Here is a 12809-nt window from a genome sequence, read left to right as displayed (position 1 = left end):
TATTAAATAGTACGACACTTCTTGATAATTGCCTTTAACAACTTATCAACGTTTTCATCATCACCATTCAAGAATTGATTAGATAATTGATTCACATAAAGATTGGTCAATGTATCCTTTTCTTGTAAATCCTTCATCTTGGACTTGTAAGCAATGAATTTATTAACTGACAATTGTAATGACTCCGATAAGTTATCTGACTTAGTAGTCGTAGTTCTCACTGGTAAACTGATATCAATTAAATATGTCCTCAAGTCTTGAGGTTGTAAATTTTGCAAGTAGGCCAAAACGTGTGCGTACAAATAATCCCTGTTTAAGTCGGCAAACTTGTCAAATAAGTTCAAGAACTTCTCCACGATTTCAAAGGTCTTGTCACTAGCAAGAATGACCGTCGAACCTTTTGGAATGGTTTCAAGAATGGCTGGGATACATAAGTCAAAAACTGTCAATGCAACATCACCTCTCAAAGCAGGATTGGTTTCAGGGTTACCTAACATATTCAAATCAGCTTCTGGTAAGTGATTCAATTCTGCCTTCATCTCTTCATCATCTGGCAAATCGATCTTATCATTATTGATGTCTTCATCACCTTCTCCGACGGTAGACTTATCGATCGCTTTCTGAAGTTTGCTATTTTCGTGATCGAACTCTTCCTGTTGTTGCTTCTCGGTAATTAAACCTAAGACTTTTCTTCTCGCCAATAAACGTGAAATATAAGTTAATTCAAATTGAGCATATGATAACCACAATTCCAAAGACTCTGGGTTAAGTCTCAAACCCTTTTGGAATAAAACTCTTGCACCTTTGGCATTTGCATTATTTTCAAATTCATATTTGGCAGCAGATAACCAAGCATCAACATTTCTTGGTTGCAATTGTAACAAACGAGAATATACTTTGTAAATGACTTTGATAGCATCGCATGACTTGGCGAATCGCAAGTATTGTGCCCAAATTTCCAAATCTCCGGGGTATCTTCTTGTTGCTCTATCGAAAATGAACATAATTCTTCTGACACCCGCCCAATCACTCAAAGTAGCTTTCTTTTCAATCATTCCAGCCTTCAAATATCTAGCTCTTCTCTTACTTCTTAATTTATCAAGATTAATTTCAAATTCCGAGTATTTCAAGTAATCCCTTGGCTTGGATCCACGGCCTTGAATACGATGTTCAAAATCGGTTCTTCTTCTCATAATCATGGTTAGCTCATTCTTGTCGAACAATCCCTTGTTCTTCAAGTCCTCGAGCTCAGGAACTGATTGTTCCAAGAAGTATCTCACTTTTTCGGCCATCTAGTTATATCTATTTAGTGAGTTGAAGATTTCGCTATACTCATCTTGAGATGAGATAAATTTTCTGGACTGCACATAACCACACGATGGTCTTCGAGTATTGATCTACTCCCCAATAATACAGCAAAATCGGGTGAAAAAATTGAAGAGTCAGGAGTTCTAACAGAGTTAAAGAAGATCCGGAAGAGGATATAGTTAAAGAAGGACTTGGTCTAGTTTGTTTATTTGCAAACACTTTCAAAAACACCAAATTCAAAAAAAGGCAAAATGCTCCAGGAGGGGTTTGAACCCACGACCGTCGCGTTCCTCACACGACCGTGACTTTTGGTATAACCAAATTGTCGTAAAACGGCTATAAGCACGAAGCGCTAACCTCTGCGCCACTGGAGCACCTTGTGCGAAAATCAAAGAAAAGAATTAATATAAGGTATAAAACTTTTTAGATTTCAGGGCATGGTGACGCGATTTCAAACCAATTGTCTTTCCTCTTGTCCAGCCAAAGTTCCTAATGAAAATATTATCTAACATGAGTTGCTTCTACAAGGTGCCTTCTTTTGCGCACCAAGTTGCAAAAAATCATGAAAAAACAAAATTAAATTCAAAATTAATTGAATTATAACGGTTTGACCATAATGGTGTGTTATCCATTGCAATAGGTATATAGTCAGTAGATTATAATATACTTCCCATTAGCAAAAAAAAAAAAAAAGCCTCCTATGTACATAAGCACAACACCCCACTGTTTTCTACATCTAATCCAGTTACTTTTTTTAATTTGACGCGAAAATGTAGTCTGTAGCGAAAATTTTAGGTATCACGAAATAGCATTATCATTAAGGTAAATCAGACATTGTCGTTCTGAATTATGAGTCAATACTTTTATTGTAAGACAAGTATTTGGTAAATTTCTGACTTCACTTAATCTCAAAGAAGCATTCGAATCATAAAAACAAAGCTAGGAAAATTGCCATTTCGATCCCTAACTTAGTAACTACTTTAAAGAACAGAGGGGCTTCTAAACTTCTATATTCTACATATTCGTTTATGTTTTGTGAAATCGGTAGCGAATAAGAGCTTATTCTTCTTCATATCGTAATTATTATAATGTTGAAACTGAGAGCAACTGTACTTCAGTCAAAAGTAAAGTTGTTTATTTCAATTATTGCTTGAATTGACTACGTTATATTTGGTTATCAAGTCTTTTAAAAACGATTTTACTATGAATGACATCTTTCCGAGTCAGTTTTGAATTTGTCCAGGATGTTTGGAATTTCATTAAACTTCTCTCTGCAGAGTATCTATTTATGGCTTCAATTCTCGAGCGAACACTAGCTAGTCTTCCAACCACCATCAAACTGTCTTTCTTCTTGCCCAGGCACAGCTCCTAAGGAAAATTTGATCTAAAACGATTTACTTTTTAAAGGTGCCGTGCACCAAGTTGCAAAAAATTCAGCAAAAAACGAATCTAAAATCTATTAAATTAAAAAGGCTTGACTGTAATGGTGTATTATCCATTGCAATAGATATATAGCCAGTAGATCATAATATACTTCCCATCAGCAAAAAAAACTAATCTGGTAAAAGTCAATTGCTGTAGTGTTGTTCATGAGACCATGGTGTATAAAGTATAGTTAGAGTTATTCATATTTTGCTGATGTCCTATCTTAAATAAAATTTTACTTGTTCTTAAAAACGCCCTGTATTTCCTTATTCCATTTGAAAAATGCCAATGTTCGATTATTGCCATAGTATCATCAGAATGGTTTTACAAAGCTCTCGATACCGTTAGCTCAAGTCAATGGAGGCATGCTAGATCCATCCATATTTCAATAATTGAAATGCTGGACTAATGTTAAGCCTTCTTGCCAATCTCTAAAGAAACGATACAAGGACGAAGCATTGGATTCGCAAACATTGTATTATCTTTCATGATGATCTACCGAATTTTGCTAATGGTACTTTTTTAGAAAATTTGCCTAATGCGACAAATATAATACTTATTCAATTTTTTCGTTATTGTATTCATCATAATTTTATTTATGCTTTAAAGGAGGTTCTAGTGACAGGCTATAGATCTAGTAGAATCTCTGCCCAAGCCTCCCCAGAAATAATTTCCAATTGCAGCACCTACAGCCACCGCTATCATGATCCAGCCGTTGTATGTCATGAACACCAACATCAACAAAAGGGCGTATCCAACTTGGAACCCATACAATAACGAGTGCTTCAATTTGTATTGCCTTATGGCCACTGCACTGGAATTGACGGTTGCCCCAGTTAATGTATTGGAATGAGACTTTTCCCACAGCTCAATGGCGGATTTGATGAACTCGTAGCCCGCAGATATTATGACAAGGGCAATCAAGGAAAGGATGAAAGAGTTAAACGAGCGGATATGCCACCACTCGAAGATAACACATGTGTTTCTATAGTCCCACGTAAATAACATCTGTTTGTTAGTACGGATCCACCAAGTACATAGATGAACATACATTCATGGAACACCTGTCATGTGGCATGTCCGGCATGTCTGGCATGCCATGGCCCATATCCGAGTGATCCATTGGAGAAAGTGCTGGAGAGTAGTGATTCATGGAGAAAGGGCACCTTATAAGGGTTCAGGAGTGGAGCGAGCTAAATGTGCGATCAGTTTAGACATTTAATATGCTCAGGAACATGCGCAGATAAGAACAAAGCGTTGTACGTAGACGACCAAGCGCAATTGTAGTGGAGGGAGCACGAGAACACGACTGGCCACTAAGCCCCCAACTGAGACTACCCGCTACATGGTAAGAGGGAGTGTAAAGAAGTCGTTTGCTATACATGGTGAGTCCTACCTGCAGTACCCGGACCTGATATAACCCTCAATTCCAGAGTCGCAATTGATCACCACATCCACCGATGAAGATTCTTGACAAAGAAGAAAGGCAAGCTCACATCTCTCACATCACCACCGAAGGGTTCAAGGGGTTGGTGTATGGGTCCATTTTGTCAACCGGGTTGTTCGCCTATTTGAAGAAGAGACACGCTGGTTTCAACAGGTTCAGTACCAGTATCAAGACATGTATTATTGTCATGCCCACCATTTCGCTTGGGGCCTTTTTTGCGGACCAAGGCTCCTGGGAGTTCGATAAGCAGATGCACTCTTCGGCGTATACCCAAGGAAAGCTCTTGGAGGAGTACAGAGAGTGGAACAACTTGTCCATGAGTGACAAAATTTTTACAACCTTGAACCAATACAAGTATGAGGTGATTATCACCTCATGGGTCGGCTCTTTGTATGGGTCATGGGTGTATGTTAATCGTGACAAGATCATGACCACTTCCCAGAAGGCCGTGCAAGCAAGAATGTACGCACAAGCCATTACAATTGTGTTGTTGTTGGGAACAATTCTACTTGCTATGAAGGAGCAAGAAATTAACAAATCGAAGCCCGCTCCACTTCCAGCATGGAAGCAGGTATTGTTGGATAAAGAGGCTGAGGAGAAGAGATTATTGGAGAGCCACAAGGCCAGAGGTTCTAAGGCCGAATCGGAGGAGAACTCCAAATAATGAAATCCAGAACCGTTCTTGTAGATATTTACCTAGATATTTTGCACCCTTTAACTTAGACAATGCATTACAGTGACGTCAGTATAAGCTTACACAGTCTTGCCAGGTACTAAACCAGCTGGGCCGAAGTTTCGTCACGTGACTTGATACACCTGATCTCGATGTTTAAATTTTTTATTCTGATTTACCAATACTGCCAAAGCACCCATGCCTCCCAAGAATAAAAAGCAAAAGGAAGTCGTTCAGGATGAGCGTTTTCAAGCGGTCGTCTTGACCGACTCCTTTGAGACCAGATTCATGCCGTTGACGTCGTCCACTCCCAGATGTTTGTTACCATTGGCCAATGTCCCATTGATCGAATACACCCTCGAGTTTTTAGCCAAGGCTGGTGTGAACGAAGTGTACTTAATGTGTTCATCTCATGCTGATCAAATCCAACAATATGTTGAGAAATCCAAATGGGTTTCAAAAAACTCCCCATTTAAGATTACTACAATTATGTCTTTAGAATCAAGATCCGTCGGAGATGTGATGAGAGACATAGACAATAGGGGTCTTATCAGTGGTGACTTCTTGTTAGTATCTGGTGACGTTGTCACTAACATTGATTTCAACAAAGCCATGAATGTGCACAAATACAAAAAGCAGCAAGATAAAGATCACATTGTCACGATGGTATTGACCCAAGCATCTCCTTTGCATAAGACCAGATCACAAGTCGAACCAGGCACGTTTATATTGGATAAGAAGACTGACAGATGCTTGTACTACTCCAGAATTCCTTCCATTGATGGTAGAAAGACCAGTTTGAACATAGATCCGGAATTATTGGAAGACATAGAAGATGAGTTTGTCATACGTAATGACTTGATCGACTGTTGTGTGGATATTTGCTCTCCTCATGTTCCACAGATCTTTCAAGAGAATTTTGATTACCAAACCTTGAGAAGTGACTTCGTCAAGGGTGTGTTGACCTCTGATTTGTTGAAGAAAACCATCTATGCATACATCAGTGATAATAGTTCCGAATACGCAGCCAGAGTGGAAAGCTTTGCTACATATGATGCCATTTCTCAAGATATCTTGGCCAGATGGTGTTATCCATTGGTTCCTGATTCCAACTTACTCGAAAACAGCTCTTACACATACGAGTTCAATCATATCTACAAGGAAGACAAGGTCATCTTGGCTCAATCGTGTAAGATTGGGAGCCGTACTTCTATTGGTTCCAACACTTCTGTTGGTGATGGCTCCAGCATCCAGAAATCGGTAATTGGTAAGAACTGTCAGATTGGTAAGAATGTTACCATCAGCAACTCATACATCTGGGACAATGCTATTATTGGCGATAATACCGTTATAAACCATGCTATTGTTGCCTCAGGTGCTCAAATAGGCTCCAATGATGTATTAAGTCCTGGGGTAGTCGTTGGCTTCAATGTAAAGATTGGTAACAACAAGGTGCTAGCAAACAACACCAGGGTAGTCGAAAGTCCAATAGTGAAGGAGTTTGAATCCTTCGATGACTCGGCGGATGAAGATGACGACAGCGAAACCAATATTGAAAGTGCTGAGAAGCCAGATTCAAATGTGGTAGGAGAAGATGGTGTCGGATTTGTTTATACTTCTGATCTGGAAGAAGATTCTGACGATGACGATGGTACAAATCAATACAGCGGAATAATTTATCAACTTAAGTCCCTCAATGTTTCCGACGAATCCATTGCATCGGTTACAACTCAAAAAGTTAAGAAACAACAGAGAAAGAACCGTAGATCATCTGTTATTTCCACTGATTTCGAAGCATTTTCCGAAGAAGAAGAAGAGGATTTTGCCAAGGAGGCTTACGCAACCGTTGAAAGAGCTTTGAACAACAATCACGACTTGGACACGGCCCTTTTGGAATTGAACACTCTTCGTATGTCTATGAATGTTACCTATCACGAAGTGCGTTTGGCTACTACCGACGCATTGGTGAATAAGATCATCGATTTTATCACCACTGATACCTTGGATGCAAAAAATGCTGCTACCAAGATTTTTAACCATTGGGGTCCCATGTACAAAAGACAGGTTTTCAACGACGAAGAACAAGTTGATTTGCTTAATATCTTCCAGGACAAGGTGGCTACAGCAGACAAGTCGTTCAACCAGGTAATCCTTTTCTTGGCCGTGAGAATCTTATACGAGCTTGACATCTTGGAGGAAGAGAATATTCTCAAGTGGTGGAGTGATTCCGAGCGCGAGGATCCCGACTACGTCCATGTAAGGGGCTTAACACAACAGTTCATCACTTGGCTTGAGGATGCCGAGGAGGAATCCGAAGAGAGTGATGAAGAGTAACCACCACACCTCCTGACTTATAGAATCGTATGATTAATATAGTGCCGTTCCACAAATATACGATAAACGACGAAAACGACATAATTCTTTGGATGGCGCGACACCCGCGACATCTTGGGCGACACATAAAGTGAATGTGATTTCTTCCTGATTTACAACATATATTTCACTAGCAGGCCACCAGAGGTCACCCGATTTCTTAGCCAAACCAAGCATACTCGAGAAGATTAATACTCATTCCCGAGATCATGACCACTTCTTCAATATACGATGTGATAGTCGTGGGCGCAGGTGTGGTAGGGCCATCGATAGCCACCGCCTTGGCCCGTCAAGGCAGAAAAGTGTTGATCGTTGAACGTGACTGGAGCAAACCCGACCGTATCGTCGGAGAGTTGCTTCAGCCGGCTGGAATCAAGGCACTCAAAGAGCTTGGCATGGCCCAGGCCATCAATAATATCGAGGCCATCGAGGTTTTGGGATACTATATCAGTTTTCATAATCAAAATATCAAGTTGGATTATCCTTTGAAGGCAGATGCCAACACCACAAATGCAGTAAAGCCGGTTGCTGACTGCGTTCATGGAGACAACGACAAAATTGTCAGCGACTCCACCATCAACACTGACGCGTGGGATGAGGACGAAAGAGTTCGAGGAATAGCATTTCACCATGGTGAGTTCTTGGGAAATTTGAGAAGAATCGTCAGGGACGAGCCTAACGTTGACTGGATAGAGGGTACTGTTACCAAAATACTACGTGACGAGTTTGAGCCCAACAATGTCATCGGTGTCAAAGTCAAGCAAGATGACCAAGTACGCAGCTATCATGCCAAACTTACCATCAGTTGTGATGGGATTTACTCCAAGTTCAGGAAGGAGATCTCCCCCAAGAACGTGCCTGTGGTGGGCTCATACTTCGTGGGGCTCGAGTTGAAGAATGCCGAGTTGCCAGCAAAGAACAGGGGTAATGTGATCTTAGGAGATCATGCTCCGATTTTGATATATCAGATTTCACCAGAACACACCCGTATCCTCTGTGCATACCGCTCTACTAAGCCTCCATCGCAAAGTAACGGGGAGTTGATGGACTACATGACCAACGAGGTTTTGCCAGCATTGCCAAAGGAAACGCAGCCCTCGTTCAAGAACGCGTTGAAGGGCGGCAAGTTCAGAGTCATGCCCAATCAGTTTTTATCTGCGATGAAGCAGGGCCGTCGCGAGAACCAGGGGTTGATTTTACTTGGAGACTCGCTCAACATGCGTCATCCTCTCACTGGTGGAGGCATGACGGTGGGGTTGAACGACGCGGTTCTCTTGGCCAAACTCTTGCATCCCAAACAGGTGGCTGATTTGGACGACTACCACTCGATTTCCCGTCAAATGGGCCAGTTCCACCGCCGCAGAAAGAACTTGGACGCGGTGGTGAATACACTTTCCATTGCCTTGTACACCCTCTTTGCTGCCGACAAGACGTCGTTGAAGATTTTGCAATCGGGGTGCTTCAGGTACCTTTCGCTCGGCGGATCGTTCCTGAGCGGACCTATCGGGTTGCTTTCAGGTATGTTACCGTTCCCCATGCTCTTGTTCAACCACTTCTTCAGTGTGGCATTCTATGCCATCTACTGCAACTTTGGCGCCCGAGGCTTCGTGCTCTTCCCTTTGGCGCTCTACGAGGCCTTTGAAACGTTCTTCACGGCGGTTATCATCTTCACGCCCTACTTGTGGAACGAGCTAGTTTCGTAATGTAAATAGCCCTAATATTAATACCCTGACAGAATGACAGACGACGCTGCGGCTGGGCGGCACTTTTCGCAGCCACCACGGCCTTCGTGCCAGGCTGACGAAAACGACCATTTTCCCCTCCCACCAACGACGTCCCACCAAGGAGGCCCACCACCAGAACCAGACGCCTCGTTTGCACATTTACCGACGCACTCCCCCAGCCTCCCCGCAAAATGCCTTCAGTCCCCAGGCGGCCACCGCGAACTCCGCGCAGCTTACCGCTAAAATCCAAGAAAAAACATTCTGCGCCCGTATTGTATCCTCATGAGGCTGAGTCTGTTATGGCTGCACCATTTGGTTTCGAGCATGCTCAGCAATCTGATAAATTAATCTCACTTTTCTCTTAGTCCTCATTACTTTTACAAGGGTACGTATGCACAGCACCAGGAGCTGGCGCAATTGGCGGTGATCGTGGAAGCTGCTGCCAAGACTGGTGCCAGCAACTGCATCTACTTCGGGGAACCACCAGCTGCAGGGTCGCGATGCTGCAGTGGTGACAAGGAGATACGACCATAAGCCACCATCAGCCCATACTAACTTTAGAACCATGCCTAACTTTGAGAACGAACCCTTGCTTGGGGGCCAGCCTGGGCCCTTGAAGAGAGTGCAGAACGGAATCGTGCACACCGTGGTCAAGACGTTCCAGCTGTCGCCTGTTAACTACTTGTTGATCTTCGTGCCGCTTGGGATCATCGCTGGCGAGTTGGGATGGTCTTCCAACGCCATTTTCTGGTTGAATTTCCTTGCCATCGTGCCATTGGCCTCGCTCTTGGCCTTTGCAACTGAGGAGTTGGCCGAACATGTGGGTGAGACCGTGGGTGGCTTGTTGAATGCCACCTTTGGCAATGCGGTGGAGTTGATCGTCTCTATCATCGCCTTGAAGGACAACCAGGTCAGAATCGTCCAGGCCTCCATGTTGGGGTCCATCTTGTCCAACTTGTTGTTGGTGTTGGGATGTTGCTTTGTTGCCGGTGGGGTCACTCGTGTCCAACAAACCTTCAACCAAACCGTGGCTCAAACCATGTCGTCTTTGATGGCGTTGGCCACGGCTGGGTTGATGATTCCAGCTGCATTCCACGCTTCGTTGCCTGAGCCAAAGAAGGAGATCGGCTTCCCTGAACCCGGCAGTTCTGACGACTTGATCTTGAGTTTCTCCAGAGGTGTCTCTATCATCTTGTTGGTGATCTACATTTTGTACCTTGTTTTCCAATTGAAGACCCACAAGTCCCTCTTTGAAGAACAGGCCCAAGAGGCCGACGATGGCATCATTACTACTGCACTTCCTACCGACGATTCCGGCAAGGAAGTGGACCACTTGTCGGTCAATGCGTCCTTGGGGGTTTTGGTGGGTGCCACCATCTTGGTGTCGTTCTGTGCCGACTACTTGGTGGGCTCCATCGATAACATTGTCGAGAGTACCGGGTTGTCCAAGACGTTTATCGGTTTGATTGTTATTCCTATTGTCGGCAATGCTGCCGAGCACGTTACAGCCATCGTGGTGGCTATGAAGGACAAGATGGACTTGGCCATTGGGGTTGCGGTTGGGTCCTCGCTCCAGATCGCCATTTTTGTCACTCCATTCATGGTGTTGGTGGGATGGGCCATCGACGTGCCCATGTCGTTGTACTTCTCGACGTTTGAAACCGCCATTTTATTCGTGTCGATGTTCATCAGCAACTTGGTAATTCTTGACGGAGAGTCCAACTGGCTCGAGGGAGCCATGTTGTTGAGCACGTACTTGATCGTGGCGTTGGCGTTTTTCTACTATCCCGACGTGGCCAACTGAACGCGGTCCACACGGGTGTAGCGGACGCAGCCATCGGGTTTCCGGTCATAACGGTGGTGTTGCCGATGAAATGACAGCACAGCCTCGCAGCCAGGGTGCACGTTTTGGCGTCTGTACGTTTGGCAGCACTGTTCGTCGCATGACAGAACACCCCCAGCCATGGCCAGCCTAATTAGGATATCTATTATGCAAGCACTAATGTGACTTTAGTCAGAACCAACAGTAGTTGTAGCCGCCCAGCGCGCAGACGCGTCGCCACGCGCGCCTTGGTGCCAGTGCCAGCGATGCAAACACCGATTGTTCAACGCCCAAGTGTTGGTAAATAGACACCCAGACGGGGGCCCAGCAGTATGGGGGTAGAACCAGTGCATGTCGAACAATCGTAGTTATTGTCCAGCAACGCAGGCGAAGGCTCCATGCAGACGGTGGCAGTGCAGCCAAGCATGGGATTGTGCTGGCAGCATGTGGACCAGGTGCGGGACTGGCAATGGGGGATGGCTTGTGGTGCCACCGAGCAAACGCTCCTTCTAACACCCTGGCCGGCCACCCGGGCCCGCAGGACCCGAGCTCACACACGAGGAAACACCCATCCTTCAATACTATGAAACCTCTACTTAGGCCACCGTTGGGTGTGTTCGGCTGCACCCCACAAAGAGCCGTGGTGTTGGCCCACTAGACGATGCCAGGCGCGCCTGTTTGTTTTGCCAGTTGCCAGGGGAACCCGTCGCCACGCACGCTCAGCTCAGACGACGGTTTGGGTGCTCGGCACGGTGGTGGACCACGACGCGCGTTTCATTTAGCCATTTTGGGCCGCCATCACCATAACAATAGGTGCAAAAACTCGCGTAGTGTCTCATCCCTTGGGCAGGAGGCCGCCAAGGGGCGGCTACAAGCGTGAAAACGTAAACTCAAGGGGGAGCTACACGGTGTGGACGTGTCGGCGTTACTGCAGGTAATCAAACAGCCACTGCGCAGCAAGCGGTGTCTGACATGCTTGGACATGCGTCGGATTATCGTGAACAATGGCGGGTCTCCCACAAATAGAATCCGGCAAGTATATTAGGTGGATAGTTCCGGCGGGAAATTATATAAACCTCACCTTCACTCATCGGCTCCATTTCTGTTCACCCCCTCCTCCAACCATGTCCGACAGAGAAGCCTTGAAAATCTTCTCCAGACAGCCAGTGTCCTCGGAAATGATCGACTTCTTGGCTGCCACCATCAGCTCGATCATCCAGGTCAAAACCACCAAGCCCCAGTACAGCGTGGTGCCCTCAGGCTCCACCAACATGTTGGTCAGCCCCGTCAAGAAGAACACCTCTTTGGTGTCGTTCATCAAGACCTTGATCAAGTACTCCAACGTCCAGACCCCCACCTTGATGGCCACCGTCATCTACCTCAACAAGTTGAGAAACATCTTGCCTGCCAACGCCATCGGCATGGAGACCACCAGACACAGAATCTTCTTGGCCTCGTTGATTTTGAGCGCCAAGTCCTTGAACGACTCGTCGCCCTTGAACAAGCACTGGACCAAGTACACCGACGGCTTGTTGTCGCTCCAGGAGGTCAACATGGCCGAAAGAGAGCTCGTGGGCCTCTTGAAGTGGAACATCACCATCAAGGAGGAAGAACTCATCATTGCATTACAGCCTTTCTTGACCTCGATCAAACAGTCGTTGGCAAGAAAGATGGAGGACGAATCCAACCAGAAAATCTCCTACTACAGACTCTCCAACGCCTACAGCAACAGATCTCTTGCATCCCCGGTCTCGCCTGTCGGCAGCGCCAGCTTATACCCCCCATCGCCATACTCGACCCACAGTATGTCTCCTGCATCAAGATCGTCGTCTAGCATGTCTATATCGTCGTACAATTCGACGATGTCCAACTCATATTCTTCAAATTCGTTGAGGACGAACGCCACTTCTAATTACAGCTTGTCGGCCTTGGCCCAAGAGGAAGAAGAGTACTTGAACTCCACCCCTACTAAGTCGAAAAGAATGCCTTTGTCGGTAAAGTCATCCAATTCTTTAAACGTTTCACAAGGACAATTTC

The 12809-nt window shown here is 45.0% G+C and overlaps 6 protein-coding genes and 1 non-coding gene across 7 annotated transcripts; 4 read left to right on the top strand and 3 right to left on the bottom strand.

Moving 5' to 3' along the window:
• Positions 1 to 2: 2 nt before the first annotated feature.
• On the bottom strand, positions 3 to 1292 carry CANTADRAFT_4969 (snoRNA-binding rRNA-processing protein; the record flags this gene model as incomplete). The annotated part of the gene is made up of 1 exon (XM_020209743.1): positions 3 to 1292. One exon carries the CDS (start codon positions 1290 to 1292, stop codon positions 3 to 5), a length of 1290 nt encoding a protein of 429 aa, XP_020066106.1.
• A 268-nt stretch (positions 1293 to 1560) lies between these two features.
• CANTADRAFT_t55 lies at positions 1561 to 1682 on the bottom strand. Its single transcript has one exon. It is a non-coding gene; the product is annotated as a tRNA-Ile (tRNA).
• A 1666-nt stretch (positions 1683 to 3348) lies between these two features.
• Positions 3349 to 3741, bottom strand: CTR2 (low-affinity Cu transporter; the record flags this gene model as incomplete). Its single annotated transcript, XM_020209466.1, has 1 exon — positions 3349 to 3741. One exon carries the CDS (start codon positions 3739 to 3741, stop codon positions 3349 to 3351), a length of 393 nt encoding a protein of 130 aa, XP_020066105.1.
• Positions 3742 to 4193: 452 nt separating this feature from the next.
• On the top strand, positions 4194 to 4844 carry CANTADRAFT_48192 (uncharacterized protein; the record flags this gene model as incomplete). The annotated part of the gene is made up of 1 exon (XM_020209552.1): positions 4194 to 4844. One exon carries the CDS (start codon positions 4194 to 4196, stop codon positions 4842 to 4844), a length of 651 nt encoding a protein of 216 aa, XP_020066104.1.
• Positions 4845 to 5051: 207 nt separating this feature from the next.
• Positions 5052 to 8929, top strand: CANTADRAFT_4966 (SE-domain-containing protein; the record flags this gene model as incomplete). The annotated part of the gene is made up of 2 exons (XM_020209740.1): positions 5052 to 7183; positions 7411 to 8929. 2 exons carry the CDS (start codon positions 5052 to 5054, stop codon positions 8927 to 8929), a joined length of 3651 nt encoding a protein of 1216 aa, XP_020066103.1.
• Positions 8930 to 9515: 586 nt separating this feature from the next.
• VCX1 (Vcx1p) lies at positions 9516 to 10754 on the top strand (the record flags this gene model as incomplete). Its single annotated transcript, XM_020209402.1, has 1 exon — positions 9516 to 10754. One exon carries the CDS (start codon positions 9516 to 9518, stop codon positions 10752 to 10754), a length of 1239 nt encoding a protein of 412 aa, XP_020066102.1.
• A 1142-nt stretch (positions 10755 to 11896) lies between these two features.
• Positions 11897 to 12793, top strand: PCL2 (cyclin; the record flags this gene model as incomplete). Its single annotated transcript, XM_020208219.1, has 1 exon — positions 11897 to 12793. A coding segment is annotated over one exon (897 nt), but the record flags the coding sequence as incomplete, so codon positions are not given.
• Between the last annotated feature and the right edge of the window lie 16 nt (positions 12794 to 12809).

The sequence above is a fragment of the Suhomyces tanzawaensis genome, assembly GCF_001661415.1.
Source record: "Suhomyces tanzawaensis NRRL Y-17324 unplaced genomic scaffold CANTAscaffold_2, whole genome shotgun sequence".
NCBI classification, from domain to species: Eukaryota; Fungi; Ascomycota; class Pichiomycetes; order Serinales; family Debaryomycetaceae; genus Suhomyces; species Suhomyces tanzawaensis.
This window is presented reverse-complemented; position numbering and strand designations above follow the sequence as displayed.